Source organism: Trachurus japonicus, chromosome 13 (genome assembly GCF_045865225.1).
Source record: "Trachurus japonicus isolate A0001 chromosome 13, Traja_1.0".
NCBI lineage: Eukaryota > Metazoa > Chordata > Actinopteri > Carangiformes > Carangidae > Trachurus > Trachurus japonicus.
Genome location: NC_140919.1, coordinates 18416623 through 18431904, shown reverse-complemented (window position 1 = coordinate 18431904; position 15282 = coordinate 18416623). Strand labels below are relative to the sequence as shown.

General features: G+C 41.0%; 1 protein-coding gene across 3 annotated transcripts in view; it reads right to left on the bottom strand.

The window, feature by feature from the left end:
• Window positions 1–404: 404 nt before the first annotated feature.
• The window catches only part of st3gal4 (ST3 beta-galactoside alpha-2,3-sialyltransferase 4), a 41525-nt gene continuing 26647 nt past the window's right edge, over window positions 405–15282 (bottom strand). The window contains exons 4-12 of one of the 3 annotated variants that reach the window (XM_085795106.1): window positions 14158–14239; window positions 13722–13811; window positions 12348–12445; window positions 11826–11889; window positions 10925–11020; window positions 7968–8157; window positions 7319–7456; window positions 1554–1706; window positions 405–1452 (exon numbers count right to left, since the gene is read on the bottom strand). In XM_085795106.1, the coding sequence (XP_085651232.1) occupies window positions 1363–1452; window positions 1554–1706; window positions 7319–7456; window positions 7968–8157; window positions 10925–11020; window positions 11826–11889; window positions 12348–12445; window positions 13722–13811; window positions 14158–14239 (1001 nt within the window). In that variant the 3' untranslated portion in view covers window positions 405–1362. Of the gene's footprint in view, window positions 1453–1553; window positions 1707–7318; window positions 7457–7967; window positions 8158–10924; window positions 11021–11825; window positions 11890–12347; window positions 12446–13721; window positions 13812–14157; window positions 14247–15282 lie in introns of all 3 variants that reach the window. The other 2 variants (XM_085795107.1, XM_085795108.1) reach the window with 2 other exon arrangements.

The following is a 15282-nucleotide window of genomic DNA, read 5'->3' as shown; positions in this document are numbered from 1 at the left end:
TGCGTTAGTCATCCTCAATTATTAGCATTGTGAAATTTTCTGCTCTTCCAGATGTTCATACTGTACGTGTGTTCTCTAGCACATGTGCTAGCGCTAGTTTCGCTGTGAACATCACCCCCCGGCACTTCAAGATGGGCTGCTGCATGGCTGCACCATGTGCAGTGCAGTAGATTACCTACTGGATAATATGCATGCAACAGAGGCTGTCTGCCATCTAGTGGGGAAGAGCCACGTTGTATTCTTGTAAACCAAACAAACAGTAGCTCGATAAAGGTTCACTCAGGTCATCTAATTAAGGTGCAGCAACTCCCATACAGATTTATGAGCCTGTTCAATGATTCATGCCAACATGACATGACAACAAATATGAATTGTACCATGGTAAACAAGAATGGAATATAAAACAATTAGATTTACTTTTAATTAAAAATTTATTTCATTCTTTACAATAAAAAAATCCAGTTGTTTGTGCCTGGAACAAAAATTAAATAAATTAAAATGCAATTATAATCTAATCTAACAGTAAAAAATACAAATTGTATTTCCAGTCTGACAAAATCTATAAGTAACGTGAATGTAATTCACCTTACTGTGTGAATCAGGTTTGTTCAGTTCATTCTCATTTCATTTTACGTAGTGTACATGTAAAGTTCACAGAAAATCCCCAGAGATTCTCAAACAACCTCTTTTATCCTGTAAAATAAAAAAGACTATATCTTACGTAATAAAACTAAAAACGAATCTCAAACCATTTGTGTAAGAAATCATCTGTGCTGATTAAGTGTTACAGCTTACTGATACACAAGAAATCTCTGGACTAATGTTCTCCATTCGGAGCTGCAGATCTGAAATGCAGGAATCCTACAGTACAATGTGGCATTTATGAGCCCAAACCATCACATGGCCCTAAAAACAACATTGTGAGTTATTGAAGGTCCAACGTTATCAGATGTAAATTAGATCTGGACTATCATAATGGGTTACCACCTGAATAGTAAGTTTCCCCCTAATAGCCATAAACCTTCAAAATGTAAAATGCTGTGCCATGCCACTGAAAACTACTCCACTTGATAAATCAAAGGAAACCCTTTCCAAAGAAAAAAAAAGCAGTTAAATCAATCCACACGCCTTTCACTTCTACAGGATGTAAGGTGTCGGAGAGATAAATGCTCTCGAGTGCTAAATCAGTGACACTTAAAATGCCTTGACAGCAAAATGTCTCACATCCTACCGCAGAAGGCACGTTAAAATGCAATTTGAATCAGATGATCCAAACCCAATTCAGATACATTTTGCTGTACAATCTTCTCCTCTTTTTTTTCTTCATTTTTTTGGATTAAATCAAAGTGGAAAAAGTAAGTATCATAAATGTGGGTGCAGGTACAAAATAGCACCTGAATCCTCCAGTCGTTTTAAGGCTTCAGCTTCATGATTGAGATCATGGTAAGAATTCTGCAACAGAAAGAGAGAGAGAGAGACAGAGGAGCATGATAAGCATCGTAGCAATAGAAACCATGTGTAATTACCACAGATGGTAAATAACTGTTACCAACCTTCATGGACCTCATGGTTTCATAACCATAGTAGTGGATAGGTTGCCTTTGGCTCTTTGAGTTTGGGTATCCAAAACCAGCAATGTGGACCACATCACAGTAGTTGAGAGCGACAAACACAGCGAGGATACCCGTGGTAGGATGCACTGGCTTCTGTGACAAACAAAACATAATGACAGCCCACTGCACTCATCCCGTGGCTCCTGAAAAAAAACAAACCTCTAAGGCTCCGCTGTGCATGACTGGAACATTTCTGTAGCATCAGGAAAAAGACACCTTGGCAGAAAGAATGGAGCAACTGAGTCACTGAGACTGAACCACTGGATTTCTGTGATATTTCTACAAATAAAAAAAACCCATCACAATTAACACCACGGATAAGGTTTTAACACAATAAACAAACTTTAATAAAGTACCATGTTTGCTGTATGGTGTAGTGTTAAATAACATAGGTGTTTAAGTATTTATGTAAAAAAAAAACACACACACACACACAAAAATTGCACATCTGATCTGTGGGGAAAATTTGGGTCGAGACTCTTCAATCACTGCAAGAACTGCAGCTCCTAGTTTCGCCAGCAGATGGCGATACAGGGCAAGAGAATCCGCTGCTCAGAGACGTTTGCGTGCAGTTCGTCAACACAAGCCTTTCCACGTGCAGAACTCAATCTAGTAATCTCAGCACCAGAGAGTGTGTGTGTGTGTGTGTGTGTGTGTGTGTGTGTGTGTGTGTGTGTGTGTGTGTGTGTGTGTGTGTGTGTGTGTGTGTGTGTGTGCGTGTGCGTGTGCGTGTGTCACGTTGTGTCGTTTCCACGGTTCTTGGTGACAAAAGCCTCCCTTTTGTTCACACACAGAGCGCCATATAACTATATGGATGTTCCTGAAGAATGCTATGTAAAAAAAAACGGAAAATAAAAAATAAAAAACGCCAAGTTTTATGCAAGATTTGGCAAGAACAAAGGAACCACAATATCCCGTCCACATACCTACTGAGGTATTAGCAGGTTTCACCCTGCACGCTGGGTGTTTTGCAGCAGCTCATTCATGATTTAAACTGCATAAAAGCACTTTTCATGCCAGTAACAAGCAGCAACTTCTGCCCAACTTCCCCCTTAATGTTTCTGGTCAAAATACTTGACACATTGGTTCCCCCTTCAGATAAAAGATGTCTTAAGATATTCTATTTTTGAAAAAAAAACACGAGGCGCATTTGGCACAGAGACAAACTCTCACAGCAACGTCTGAAAACACCTCACTGCTACATTTGATGCTGTCAACAAAGGCCTTGCCTTAGGGTCGAGATATTTTTATTTTTCAGGAGTGCAATATACTGTATGCATGATCGAAAAAGTGTTTTCCTCAGTAAAGAGGTTTAAGGTAAAAAGCATAAACTGCAACATCACTGGTTTAAATCCGAAGATCACGACTTCAACACATGTTGTTCACCTCTTTTCCTGTCATCTCCATATCAAAGATCTGCTGTCAAAATAAAACTGAGTGCACATTTGCGTGCACCCTAACAAAACCTGTCAGTTGCTTGCCTGTAAGCAAAAGAAATGTTTTCAGGCACCTGTCCTTGTTTTCAAATCTGTCCACAGCCCTGAAAACAGCAATACATTCAGCTGACTGTGATTCATTGTTGCTTGATCTGGGAATGAAGCCCAGTGCGATGCTGCATGTGCTACATAATAAATGTATCCATCCGTGATCAGCAGAAAATTTATTTCATGACAGTGTTAAAAACAAACCTCCATCAGCAGGTTGGACACCAGCTGCTGCCTTGGGTTGACGTGGAGCGGCCTGCACATCTGGATTGTGGTTTGGATTGCTGTTGCTCATTCATATGTCATCCTGTCTCAATTTTTGATGCTATCAAAAAGCAGCATTGATCTCTGGGTGTGTCAGCCTAAGTCAGTGCTTTGTATAGTGTTTTGCACAATCTATTTAAGAGATAAAAGAAAGATGACAGTACAGTATATCCAACTGTGGATATTTGTTGTACACTTTCCCACTCTAAATCTATGCACTGCAAGTGTTAAAATAGATCCTCTTGCATTCTCTCAAATTTTAAATTTTGGGATCTGTCTTTCTGGTTAATGGAAAAAACAAATGGACATCATCTGACCCTGCTGACATCTTCTTTTCTTGTTTTAGGAAAAACACAAAATAAAACTAATGTGAGATTTAATGAGTTGAGACATGTGCGCTGTGTTGTCCCTGGCGGGCTCTTACTGTGCGCAGATCTTTCCCTGTGTTGTTTGCCATTTCCCATATGACTGTCAGTGATTATCCATGTTCACGGAGGCAAGAAGGAGAATCACTTCCACATGACCTGGAGATAGAAGAAACTCTTTCTCTCTCCATCCCCTTCCCGAAACACCGTACCCGTTCCTAGCAGCCTTTTCTTATCGCTCTCCTCAACAGCTTTCTATGTTATCATCAACTTTCGTCCGCTAGCTGCATCCGTGTCTGCAAGGACATCTCTACTATCCGGTTTATCACTGGCACACGAGCCAGTGATGCTCTATCTACTGTAGGGCTGATTGATTACATAAAACACTGATTTTTTACCAAAACTAAAGGTCCTTTAACAATATATTCAGATAAAGTATTCACATTATAATGGCACTCTAGACAAGATACTAGAATGTACATACTGCAAATTACTGCTGCAGAAATACAGCTAGGTGAAGGGATACTACGCTCTCACCTCAGACTGTTCCTGTGTAAATTTCACACTTGTCTCCATTTTTTATTACATTTAGTGTGACTTTTAACAGTTATTTCTCTCTATGTATATATATATATATATATATATATTTATATATATATATATATACATATATATATATATGTACCGTCTTCCCGAACATCAAGTCATCAATTCAACATTACTTACAGAGGCCCCAAGCTTTGGACTGAATTAAACTTATCACTGAGGCCCATCTCCTTCCACTGCATTTTTAAAAAGAATCTGAAGGAATTTTTACTTTCCACAAGAACCTAATTATCTTTCCCTACTCGCTCTTTAACCTTATTTTCTCTGTCATTGTTCTGCTTTTGTCACATATTTCTTTTGCTGTTAGTTGCTTCAAGTCCTACCTTGATTCCTGCTGCTATTGATCTTTTGTTTTTTGTTTTGTGTTGTCTCTTGTTTTGTATTATTGACCGGGGTGGAACCTTGTACAAGTTCGCTAGGACTTCGTTCCCTCCTTGTGCAGCGTTATACGCATTTTTTTGTGCTAAACACGTAAACCTAAACCTAAACCTATGTGTTTTGTCTTTGAAACATGTAAAAAACATGTAAAAACAAAAAAACATAAAAAAGAGAGACAAATTTTGAAGTCATTTAAATAAAAATGAGTTCAAAATGTGTCTCTTTTTTTCATGGTCCATGTCCTGTCCTGCTATCAAGTAGTGCTCTCCAGTTTCATTTTATGCAAGTAACAGATATTAGGCCGAGCTTTTAGCCTACAAGACCTTCATCAAAGCACAGTTGTGGTTTGGCCAGAGAGGTGTAAACACCTCTTCAGCGACAGCTCTCACATAGACAAGCTCTCTGCTTCTGGCTTCCCTGATAAGAAATAAGTGAAACAAAAAGGACGGGTGCATGTGCATATGCATGGCAGTGTGTTTGCAAAGATAAACTGTGCTCATGGGTGAATGTGACCTATATACATGTCTATCTAATCTAGTACAGTGATCTAGAGAGTGATCTGATCACACTTGCCTTGGCAGGAAACTCCAAAACTGTCTCTGCCTTCTTTAAAAACATTCAAACGGATCAATTTGATTTACTATTGCACTAAGCATGACTGTCGGGGGCCTTTTTTTCCTCGCTGCAATTCAGAAACTGATAAGCACCCCGCAATGGGACACAGCTGACATTCTGTGTGTATTAGCCTCATGTGGTCGCCAGCACACAGGCGCACACCAGAGCTCTGCAGCAGCCCAGCGCATAGTTTGGACACAGGCCCATGGAGCCTTGGTGAGAGGAAAGTGGGGGGGCAGTGAGGGCCGGCTGCATACTGTCACCATTGCAAGCCAGAACTTCCAAGGGCTTCAGCACAAGCCTCTGTTTGGGGAGACAAGTGCGAACATGAGCGTCTTGTGTGCGTGTGTGCACATGAGCTCAGAGACACAGGAGGGAAGGAAAGGGAAAGATGGCGCCTTCGGTGAGCTGAGCATATCGCTTTGATAAGGAAGGTTGGGGGATGTATGTGCAGATAGGTCTGCCACAATCGAGACCCCTGCTGGTATCTGGTGGATGTAGAAAACCCAGAGATACAATAGAATAGAGAAAAGGATGAGATAACCTGAGGACAGCAAAGGAAGGAAATACGAGAAAGGAAACAAGCATACGTGTTGATACTGTTAAAGCAAACAACCTTTAACTGCCTGTAGGCCCCAGATCTCCAGACACATCATCCCTTCATCTTCCTCCTCCTCCTCCTGCCCACCTTCCTCTCCCCACCGGCCATACAGTCTGTGCAGATGGCGCAGGGCTCCTGTCGGGTAAGCCCGCTGGCCGCCAGTAGGATCACTGCCTTCCCACTGCTCCCTCCTCTAACGCACCAGCCACAGTGGTGTTTGTACTGCAGTCCAAAAGCGTAACACCCCCATCACTCTCACTCTCGACAAAAAAGGGCTCAGGAAAAGGGGAACAGGCCGAACCAAAACAAAACTTGGCTCAGGCCCACGCCAGTCAGAGACGATCCCCACCAAACACATACAACAAGCCCCATTTGGCAGATGGGATGAAATGAGCCAATAAAAACTTCATTCTACATGAGTAATGGTCCAAGTCGAGTCCCAGGGTGTTTCAAAATCCGAGCGGCTCAGCCAACGAGGTGAGTGGAGTTCCAATTTGTGAAACAAAAACACTGCAGAAAAATGTAATGTGTCATGTTTTCTTATTGTGCAACAACTGTTCTTCAATTAAGTCTTGTGTGTTGGTTTATGGATTTGTTTCCACTTATGGTTTGTTGTAATTTCATGTGGTTACCACCTCTATTAGTCTTGTACCAAAAGTCACATGGCATGTTTGATAAAGATCATCTAAACCTCGCAGTCATTTCCCCGAAAGCAGCCATAATCAGCTCTGCAGAGAAAGAACACTGGGAACTGTCCTTTTTTTTTCTAAAAACAGAGCGTCTGGTTGAAATTTATACAATATTTTGGCTTTCCTTCAAAAGCCAATTATTTTCCAGGGATTCACTGTGCAGCCGAGAAGACACACGGAGCTTATCTTGTAATGAGATGCCAGAATGCCAAGCAGAAGCTAATCTTCATCATGTTTCGCAGTAATTGGATCCACAAAATCGCTATTGACCCGGCTACATTTCAAGAAAAAAAAAGCCTCTTCCAGTAAACTGTTTATCACAGCACTCAAGACGTATCACTCGAGAAGCTGTGGCTAATCAGTGGATGCTCCATCCAGCCTTGTTAACATTCATGTGGGAAGCAGTGAAGGGCAAAGAGAAGAAAAAAGGGAGGTATGTGAGAAAAGGGAACAAACAAGAGCGGAGGTTCTAGTGGGAAAGTTGCAGTCGGGGATGCCAGAAACGGCCCATGTTAACGAGCTGTAACAGAGAAGAGCAGCGTCACCACCACAGTAGCTGTTTTAGCCTGATTGAATGATAGATTTGATTGGTTTGATTGAGGACAGGGAAATAAATTGGGTTTGGACATAAACTAAAGTGTCTCTTGCAAGTGCTGGATGAGTTGTGATTCTCAAAACACAGGACATGGAAGGAAGCTCTCACCTGTCTACTCCTGGGATGCAGAGGGATCTGGAGCAGCCTGTCTGCAGTCTGGTGTAGAAAGTGGGGGTCCAGCACTCGGATTTTACCGACGTCACCCAACCAGATCTGGGGAGGAGGCTTCCAGAAGCCTTTCCTGACCTTCAATGCAAAAAAATAAACAATAGAGGATGATAAGATGCAGGATGTTGTGCACACAAAACTAACGCAAAGAACAGAAATAGAGTAAAATATTGCTGCCTTCAGTCTCAGTTCACTGAGTTTATTTATACAAATAGAGATGCAATTGAACCTGTGACTCCCTCATGTCTTGAAGCAACTAAATCAATGTGCAAATTAGGGGGTAATGACCCTGCAACTATTAGCAGGAGGAGCCCGGAGGTGCCCCGAGCAACAGAGTGAAGGATGTCCAAGATGGAAACTACATTTAACCTCTAAAGAGCAATGGCATCGCTGAAGTTGAACCTTTTAAGTGTTTGTTCCTGATATGGATGACTGGTGAGGGCTGGAAAAGAAGGGGAGAAAAGGAGTGTGTTTATGCGAGGGAGAGTAAGAAAGGGAGAGAGAATGATATGGCAAGCATGTGTGTGCGTGAGAGAGAGAGAGAAAGAGGGAAAGAGGGGGAAAGAGCATTCTCACACATATACTATACCCTCTTCTCATTATAAAGGATTTCTTTGAGCCAGCGCAGATCTTGCTGTTTGAAAGGCACCAGGACCATGAGTGTGCCAGGCTCGTTGTGCAGTCCGGGGTTGTACGAGGCTGATTCGGGGTAGAAGAACCTCATGGTGGTCTTGTTTCCCACGTCATCCTCGTAGCCTCTGACTGGCGCGTCATTCAACCTGAGTCAGGGACATGAAAATAACACCCACGGTCAAGAAGAAGGATTTTCTTCTCTGACTTTTTTTATATAATTATGTCACGATGTTTTAAATGTTGTTGAGAATTAAAAGAAAACCACTCATAATTGTACTTTTTGTGTCTTCTCATAATTGTATTCTTTCTAACTAACGGACCAATACTGTTTTAAGCACTCAACAATGATTCAGGCAATACAGTACAACTCCAGCTAAAAAGCATTAACAGACCAGTGACAAATTAAAGGAAAAACCAACATGATGTCTCTTTGCTGAGGTGTTGGTCCATCACTCACTGCCAGAAAAAGCTCCAGTGCTCATTAGCATCGATTTTACAAGTCCATGCAACTCTCCTGGAATATTGTTTTCCAAAACGTATTCTCTCGTTTGATGTTTTTATGACAGTGGTCCAGATTGCTGTCGAACACATCGATCCTACATCTCCCATAGGTGTTTAATTGGGTCTAGATCTGGCGACTGTGAAGGCTGTCGTTGCATTTTCACACTCATTGAACTATTGGAGAAACTGTCATCCTGTTTCTCCTTTCATTTTCAGAATTTTGCTTTTAATTTGCCATCTGTCTGTATAATGGGAAATGCCAGCCTCTGAAAACTTTACAGAAAAAAACTTCTGTGATTAAATTTGGATTCTTATCCATCAGTCTGATGGAAAATGAACACAGAAACAGGGAAAAATCACAACTCTCTAGTTCTGTTTTTGCTCATTTAAAATCCCATTGACATGTATAAAAATGTAAGAATCCAGCCTTGGAACAGGGCCGTGTTTAAAAGTATGTCTGGCATGCTATGTTTAATTATACCTCTACTCGATATGTTGTCGTTGTTGCTAGATTAACAGTAACATTTTGACATGAAAATAACATTAAAGGGCTATATGTAAGAAATGTATGGCAAGTAATCATAAAATCATGCAATATGTCACCAGAGACTAAGGAAACATATTCATTTGAAACACTGATCTAACTGACAACAATAGTAGCCTACAGCCAGAATATTCGCCTTTAAAAACGTTACTTGCATCATGCAAATCATGTTTTTGTTTTGTGTTTTGGCCTGTCTACTGCTATCTCCCAATCACAAAGTCAGTAGTGTTTCGGCATATGGGTTGCCAGTTAGACAAAAGCAGAAACAAAAACCAGGATCTGTATAGGGGATGCGTTGGAAAGTTGGAGACAGCTCAAAGTGGAGAAGAATTTGAGGACAGATGCTGGAGTGGCAAATTTTCATCCTGGGCACACACCTAGCTTAGCTTTTTGCTCAATAATCCATTTTCCCAGTGCATGTATACAGCTTTATCCGCTTCATTTCGTTCTACTACTACATTGCAGTAGACTGTGTGAGACAGGTACCTTAGCCCATAGCCACGAAGCCACATGAGTCAGATAGCCACACAGATTGCCAGATAGCCACACGCTAACCTGTGGTTGGCAGAGGTTAGCGTGTGGCTATCTGGCAACCTCGATGCAGTATTTTGAATTTGACTGCAGCAACAGTTTTGGCCAATGTTAATAATGAAATGAAACCGTATCACTTATCATTTTAAACATTGCAGGGTTGATTGGTATCTGTCCTTTCACAGCGGAAGTCTAAAAGTGCTCTTTTTACCGTGACTACCCATGTGGTTCAGATTTAGATAAGATGCATTTCATCAGTTAATGTTTGTTCTATTTCTGTGTGACACACACAGTTTTGTTGATGCCAAACAGGTATTAAGTATTGCCATGTGGATTATGACATCCAGCAGGGCCTGTTGATGTCAGGGATATAGGCTACATGACAAAACCATGACCTTAACATGATAGTGCAGATATGAGGACACATGCAACTGTTCGGGGCTTAAAATAAGGTCTCATTCTGGGAAATATGCTTGCTGTATTATTTTTAACAGATTCCTGACACCGCAACATAACTCGTTCCCTGACCAAAGAATTAACACAGTAGCAGAGACGGAGACCTTGTTTGCTTAAACGATTAGTCCGCATGTTAAGTCTCAACAGGCTTTAGCGGCGTTTCTATGACAGAACCAGCTCTGTGACGTCAAACTCTCAGGCATGTATTGAATTCTGAATGTCAATAACCTCTCTCCACATGGCCGGGCAACGATTAGCTTCTGAGAAGAGAGGGAGGGATGTGGGGGAGGAGGACAGGGGGTTGATGAGGGGGATAAAAATGCATTGTGGCCAGGCCAAATTCTGCCTGTTTGAAAGAGGCTTATAAAAACTCAGAATGCATGTGTTCATTCCAAGGCTCTAAAGTCAGATGCCTGACAGTGCCTTTGTCCTTGAGTAAACTAAACACTTTCTTTCCTTCTCTAAAGAACTTAACTTGACCTAAAAGTTTTGCTAATTGCTGACAGGACGGCTCCGTGTCAGGGTCAGATGGTCACCTGGTCGGATACTGTATCCATCACTGACTTTATATCCTGCTTTAAGTTGTGGAGGGAAAATCAACACATTCCCCCTTTTTTCAGCTCATCTTGCAAGGATCCATCTGTTTCTCATTTCTCGGTCCCAACTATCCTCAAACATGAAAGCAGTTCTGGAGAAATCTGGGTTGTACTGTTATTATTTTGAGCGTCACTGTTTGTAAAATATGAAAACACACAGTTTCCCCATTCATTCTTACCCTATTGTGTTCATCCGCCCTTTGTGCAATGCATCAAATAGTGAAGACAATGAGTAAACCTGGCAGCGCTTATAAAATACTTTTATGTGGTGTTATCCTCGCTTACCGAATGACCACGTCGTATTTGTTGATGATGCTTCCCAAGGAGCTGTTTTTAATGGCAAAACCATTGCCTATGACTACACAGGATCTACATTCAAGCCTGTGGAGAAACACCACACACACACACACACACACACACACAGAGAGAAACACTTAAAATCCAGCACAGTTATGTTTATCCCTCCAACAGCACTGTAAAAACTGTCATTTATATCCTTTGGCACCAATAACAAATACAAGTTGTTGGAAACTTAAATTGTCAGCGTTTCAAGTGAAATTTGAGACTGTGCCAACAAATGAAGCTGGGTCTCTTATTTAAATAAACATAGAATCTTAATCTGTTTCATTACGAAGGGACACAGCTCTGTTATCCTGGGGGGTGTAAGAAAAACAATTTCCAAATTATCATGAACTCAGTGTAATTAAACGCATTTGTCTGTTTCAAGTTTAAATTGATTTAATTGTCACTTTCAGAGCTAAAAAAAGAAAAAAACATTACTGAAGTTTGTGGTTTTCTTAACTCCTGTCTTTTATTTTACTGTGAAGTCCCAAAGTGACTGTTTTAACGGTTTCTACAATTAGAAACTCAACTCACCACCGTCTCTGGAGACGTAACTGACAGTTCATTCCTTCGTTCCAAAAGTAATAACACCTGTGCTTTGACTGCTGTGAGAACTGGCCTCACCCAAGTACCCATAAAGATTGTACAGAAGTCATGTGGGACTAAAAATAGAAAGTGAATCACAGCTGGGACACTACAGTCACTATTGCTCCACACACAATGGAAGTAAAATAAAATCTACAAAAACAATGGGCCATAAATAAAAATAGAAACCTATAGAGCAGTAAAAAACGCTGTGGTTTAGTCCTGCATGCCAAACTCACTAATGAGTGCTCACACTTACTTTTCGATGTCGGCTGGCAACTGATAATTTGCAGTTACGGCGAGAACTTTCAGTAGCAGAAGCTCTGGGATAGAAAACAAGACATGGAGCCAGTGAAAAGTTACGGTCTATTAACTCTGAATACAGAAATGAAACTCACATAAAAGAATGAGGACTTAATTTCCCACATGTCATGAAGCTTATCTAGCATCCTATATTTCTATTACAAATAGATACATAATCAAAACCCCCGACTAAGCCTTTGCATTGGAGGTTTCGTTGTCAGGTATGGTCATAAATTTGATTAAATATTAAAAAGTACAATATATAATATGCTGTTTAGTGCAAGTGGGTACTAAGAGCTTAAGTGAAGTTAAAGCTGGTGCTGATAAATAACACTCCTCCAAGAGTGGAATAGTGTGAATATTCGATATGAAAAAAAAAACCATACACCTTCATAAAACAGCCAGTAAAAGCAGGATGTGAGACATGTGCTGAGTGAACTGCGCAGAGAGAGCAGAGGATAATACAAAGTCAACATACCACTGCCCTTAATGCCATAAGGTAATGCCAACTCTGACAGATGCTCCCGCCAGAAGAAATCCTCCAGTTTCAGAAAGAGCTGTGTCCGTCTGCTAATGCTGCATGATAAATGTCAGAGCAGGCATTACAACATAACACTGCAGTGCACAGGGCTTCACTGTGTAGACACATTATATCAGCAAAGGGCTTGTGGCTGAGAGAGTCGGGGAGGACATGAGTGAGGCGTAAGCCAGCGAGGATGAAGAACACTACTTATTTCGTTTTTTGGCTCTAAAAACTATCAAACCACACAATGAACAATACCAACTGCGCAGCCAAACAGTACAGTGTTCATACTGGCACATGGAAAACTGCTTGATGCTTGACTGATACATTAATTTCCCCTAATGCTCTGGTATCTATTAAGCAGGTAAACCAGAGTCATTACGAGCAAACCAGCCATTTACATGATGTCATTCAATAGAAATTTCCCTCATTAAAATCCTCAGTTGGCAATTCTCTGCTGAGGAGAGGGAAAAGAAAACAATAACATTCACACAGCCCGTGGAGTGAGACAAATGTGGCAGGTTGTAATATAGGAAACAATTGCTTTTCTGTGTCCGCTGGCCTCGCACTCCAGCTGTTTATGACCTGCTGTCTTTGACAGTGAGTCTCTCAGACATTTATTGCCCTCGTGTGCCAGCTAGCTCTCTGCAGGAGATCAGGATAAATCTCCGGGGAGGGGTTTAATTAGAGAAATGTCACTGTGATTGCCTGCAGCCTAATGCAAATTATGTTCTTTTACAGGGGTAAACACATGGATTATGAATCTTGACAATTTCAAAGGTTAAAGGGCAGTGGAAGGTCCACTGGGCTGAAGACAGAAACCAAGACCCAGGAGAACACTGGGTCAGATTGAGCCCTTATCATGATTTGATAAGAGAATAAAGCCCACAAAAAGACCAGTAAATACACAGCTGAATAAACGGATAATAGAGTAAGACAGAATAAATGAGAGGAGGCTGTGGAGCGATGATTACTTAACAAGGCAGAACCTGAGGAGGACAAATGCAACTTTATCAAGTTGAGTTCAGACTTTTTCTTTAGCCAGCCTCAGCTTTCATATTAACTGCTCTTTTCACCCGCTCCGTCAAGACATTCCTCTTGAGTTACTGAAACCTAATGTAATGATTTAGATGGAAAAAATATTTTCATAATAAAGTCCTGTTCTTTCTCACTAAGCTTTGCTTTTTCTCCATGACTGGTAAAGACCTTATGTTCAAATAAAAATGTTGGCATACCCTGTTCCCTTAATAAGCCATCCACTCGGTCCAGTTTGTGTTAAAGAAGAAAAAACACACACACACGCACACACACAGACATGCTATTACTCACTTAAAGTTAAGGCTCTCCCACTTCTTCTGGGTTAGCCAACCACCACACAGCGTCTTGCTACTGTTCAGAGGCTTGCTGGTGCCTCCATAGCTGAAAAGACAGACAACCACCACAACTGGCATGAAAACTACTGCTGAATCCATAAAAACGCAGCGTGCCAGGAACCAGGTCCAGAACACTCAAAAAGTGCAAGAACGGGCATGTGTGTGAGGGCCCAAATTGACCGGCAGCTCAGACCACTGCATGATCAAAATGTGGGATGTCTTCTTAACTTCTAGTGACTCAGCACTGCACAGACCTCACAGGCTTACTCTTTTACCAGAAATGGGCATTTCTGTAATTATGTGACCTCAATACCAGAGAAACTGAGACAGAAAGAAGAAAGAGAGGGAGATTTTGCAAATACATGTGTGTGTGTGTGTGTGTGTGTAATTACCTCTGGATTATGGCATCAGAACAGTAGTATGTGACAAAGGAGATGAAGAAGAAGAGAAGTGGAACAAGCCTGAGGCACCATGCTGGCATCAACAAAGACAAAACAGGGACAAACGTACATGAATGTAAAAATAGGACCATCAACATTAATAATAATAATAATACTTTTTTTTTTTTAAATGGTGTTCTTGAGTTGGTATCATTTACCACAGGTGAAGTAACTGGGGTAGACTGAACATGCAAACTAAAATGTCATAACTTTCCTATTTAAAAATGGCTCAGATAAACAGGAAACAGCCACTGTTTCGATCTGCTATGAGTGAAACCCACACAGTGGTACCCACTCAGTATAACCTATTCAATAAATGTTTTCTTACTGAAACCGCAGGCAAATTAGTCAAGATTCACAATTAGCTTGTTGAAATACCCCAAAACCAGGAATGTCCCCATCAGATAGCAAAAGATGTTAGATCAACGTTGAATTATGGTCAGAAAGGTTGATTGATGGTTAAGGTTGAAAAATCAATGGTTGATCAACATTCTAAAAATGTAATGTTGAAAATATGTAATTGAATAAAGGGTGGGTTGAAACTGTAAATTGAAATGCCAACACTGACAACATTGTTTCACTGATGCTATTTCAATGCGCTGAATGAGAGGAAGGGGGTGTCAGGCAGTATCCAATATACCTCCTTCCTTTCCCATTAATGTATATAGGTATTCATAGAGATTTCTGCCCTGGAACAACAGATAAACATCAGAGGTATGAGTGAGATCTCTGTGGGCAGCATGTGTAGGCTACCTCAGTGAATTCATATTGTATTGTGAAAAAATATTATAAGTTTGTCTTCATCCTGCCTGGACTGTAACAATAATGGTTATGTGAAAGGACAGTTCAACATTTTCGGAAAGAAACAATTTGCTTTCCTCTGTCTTCAGAAGAGTTGAAGCCAGTGAGTTTAGCTTAGCATAAACACTGGAAACAGGGGGAAACAGCTAGCCTGACTCAGTCCAGAGACATCAACATTAATATGATATATCAGGTTGTTTAATCCAAATGAAACCATGGAGTAAAAATGTGGAGCTCCTGTGTTACGGGAGGTAATGTGGCTAGACTATTTCTTGG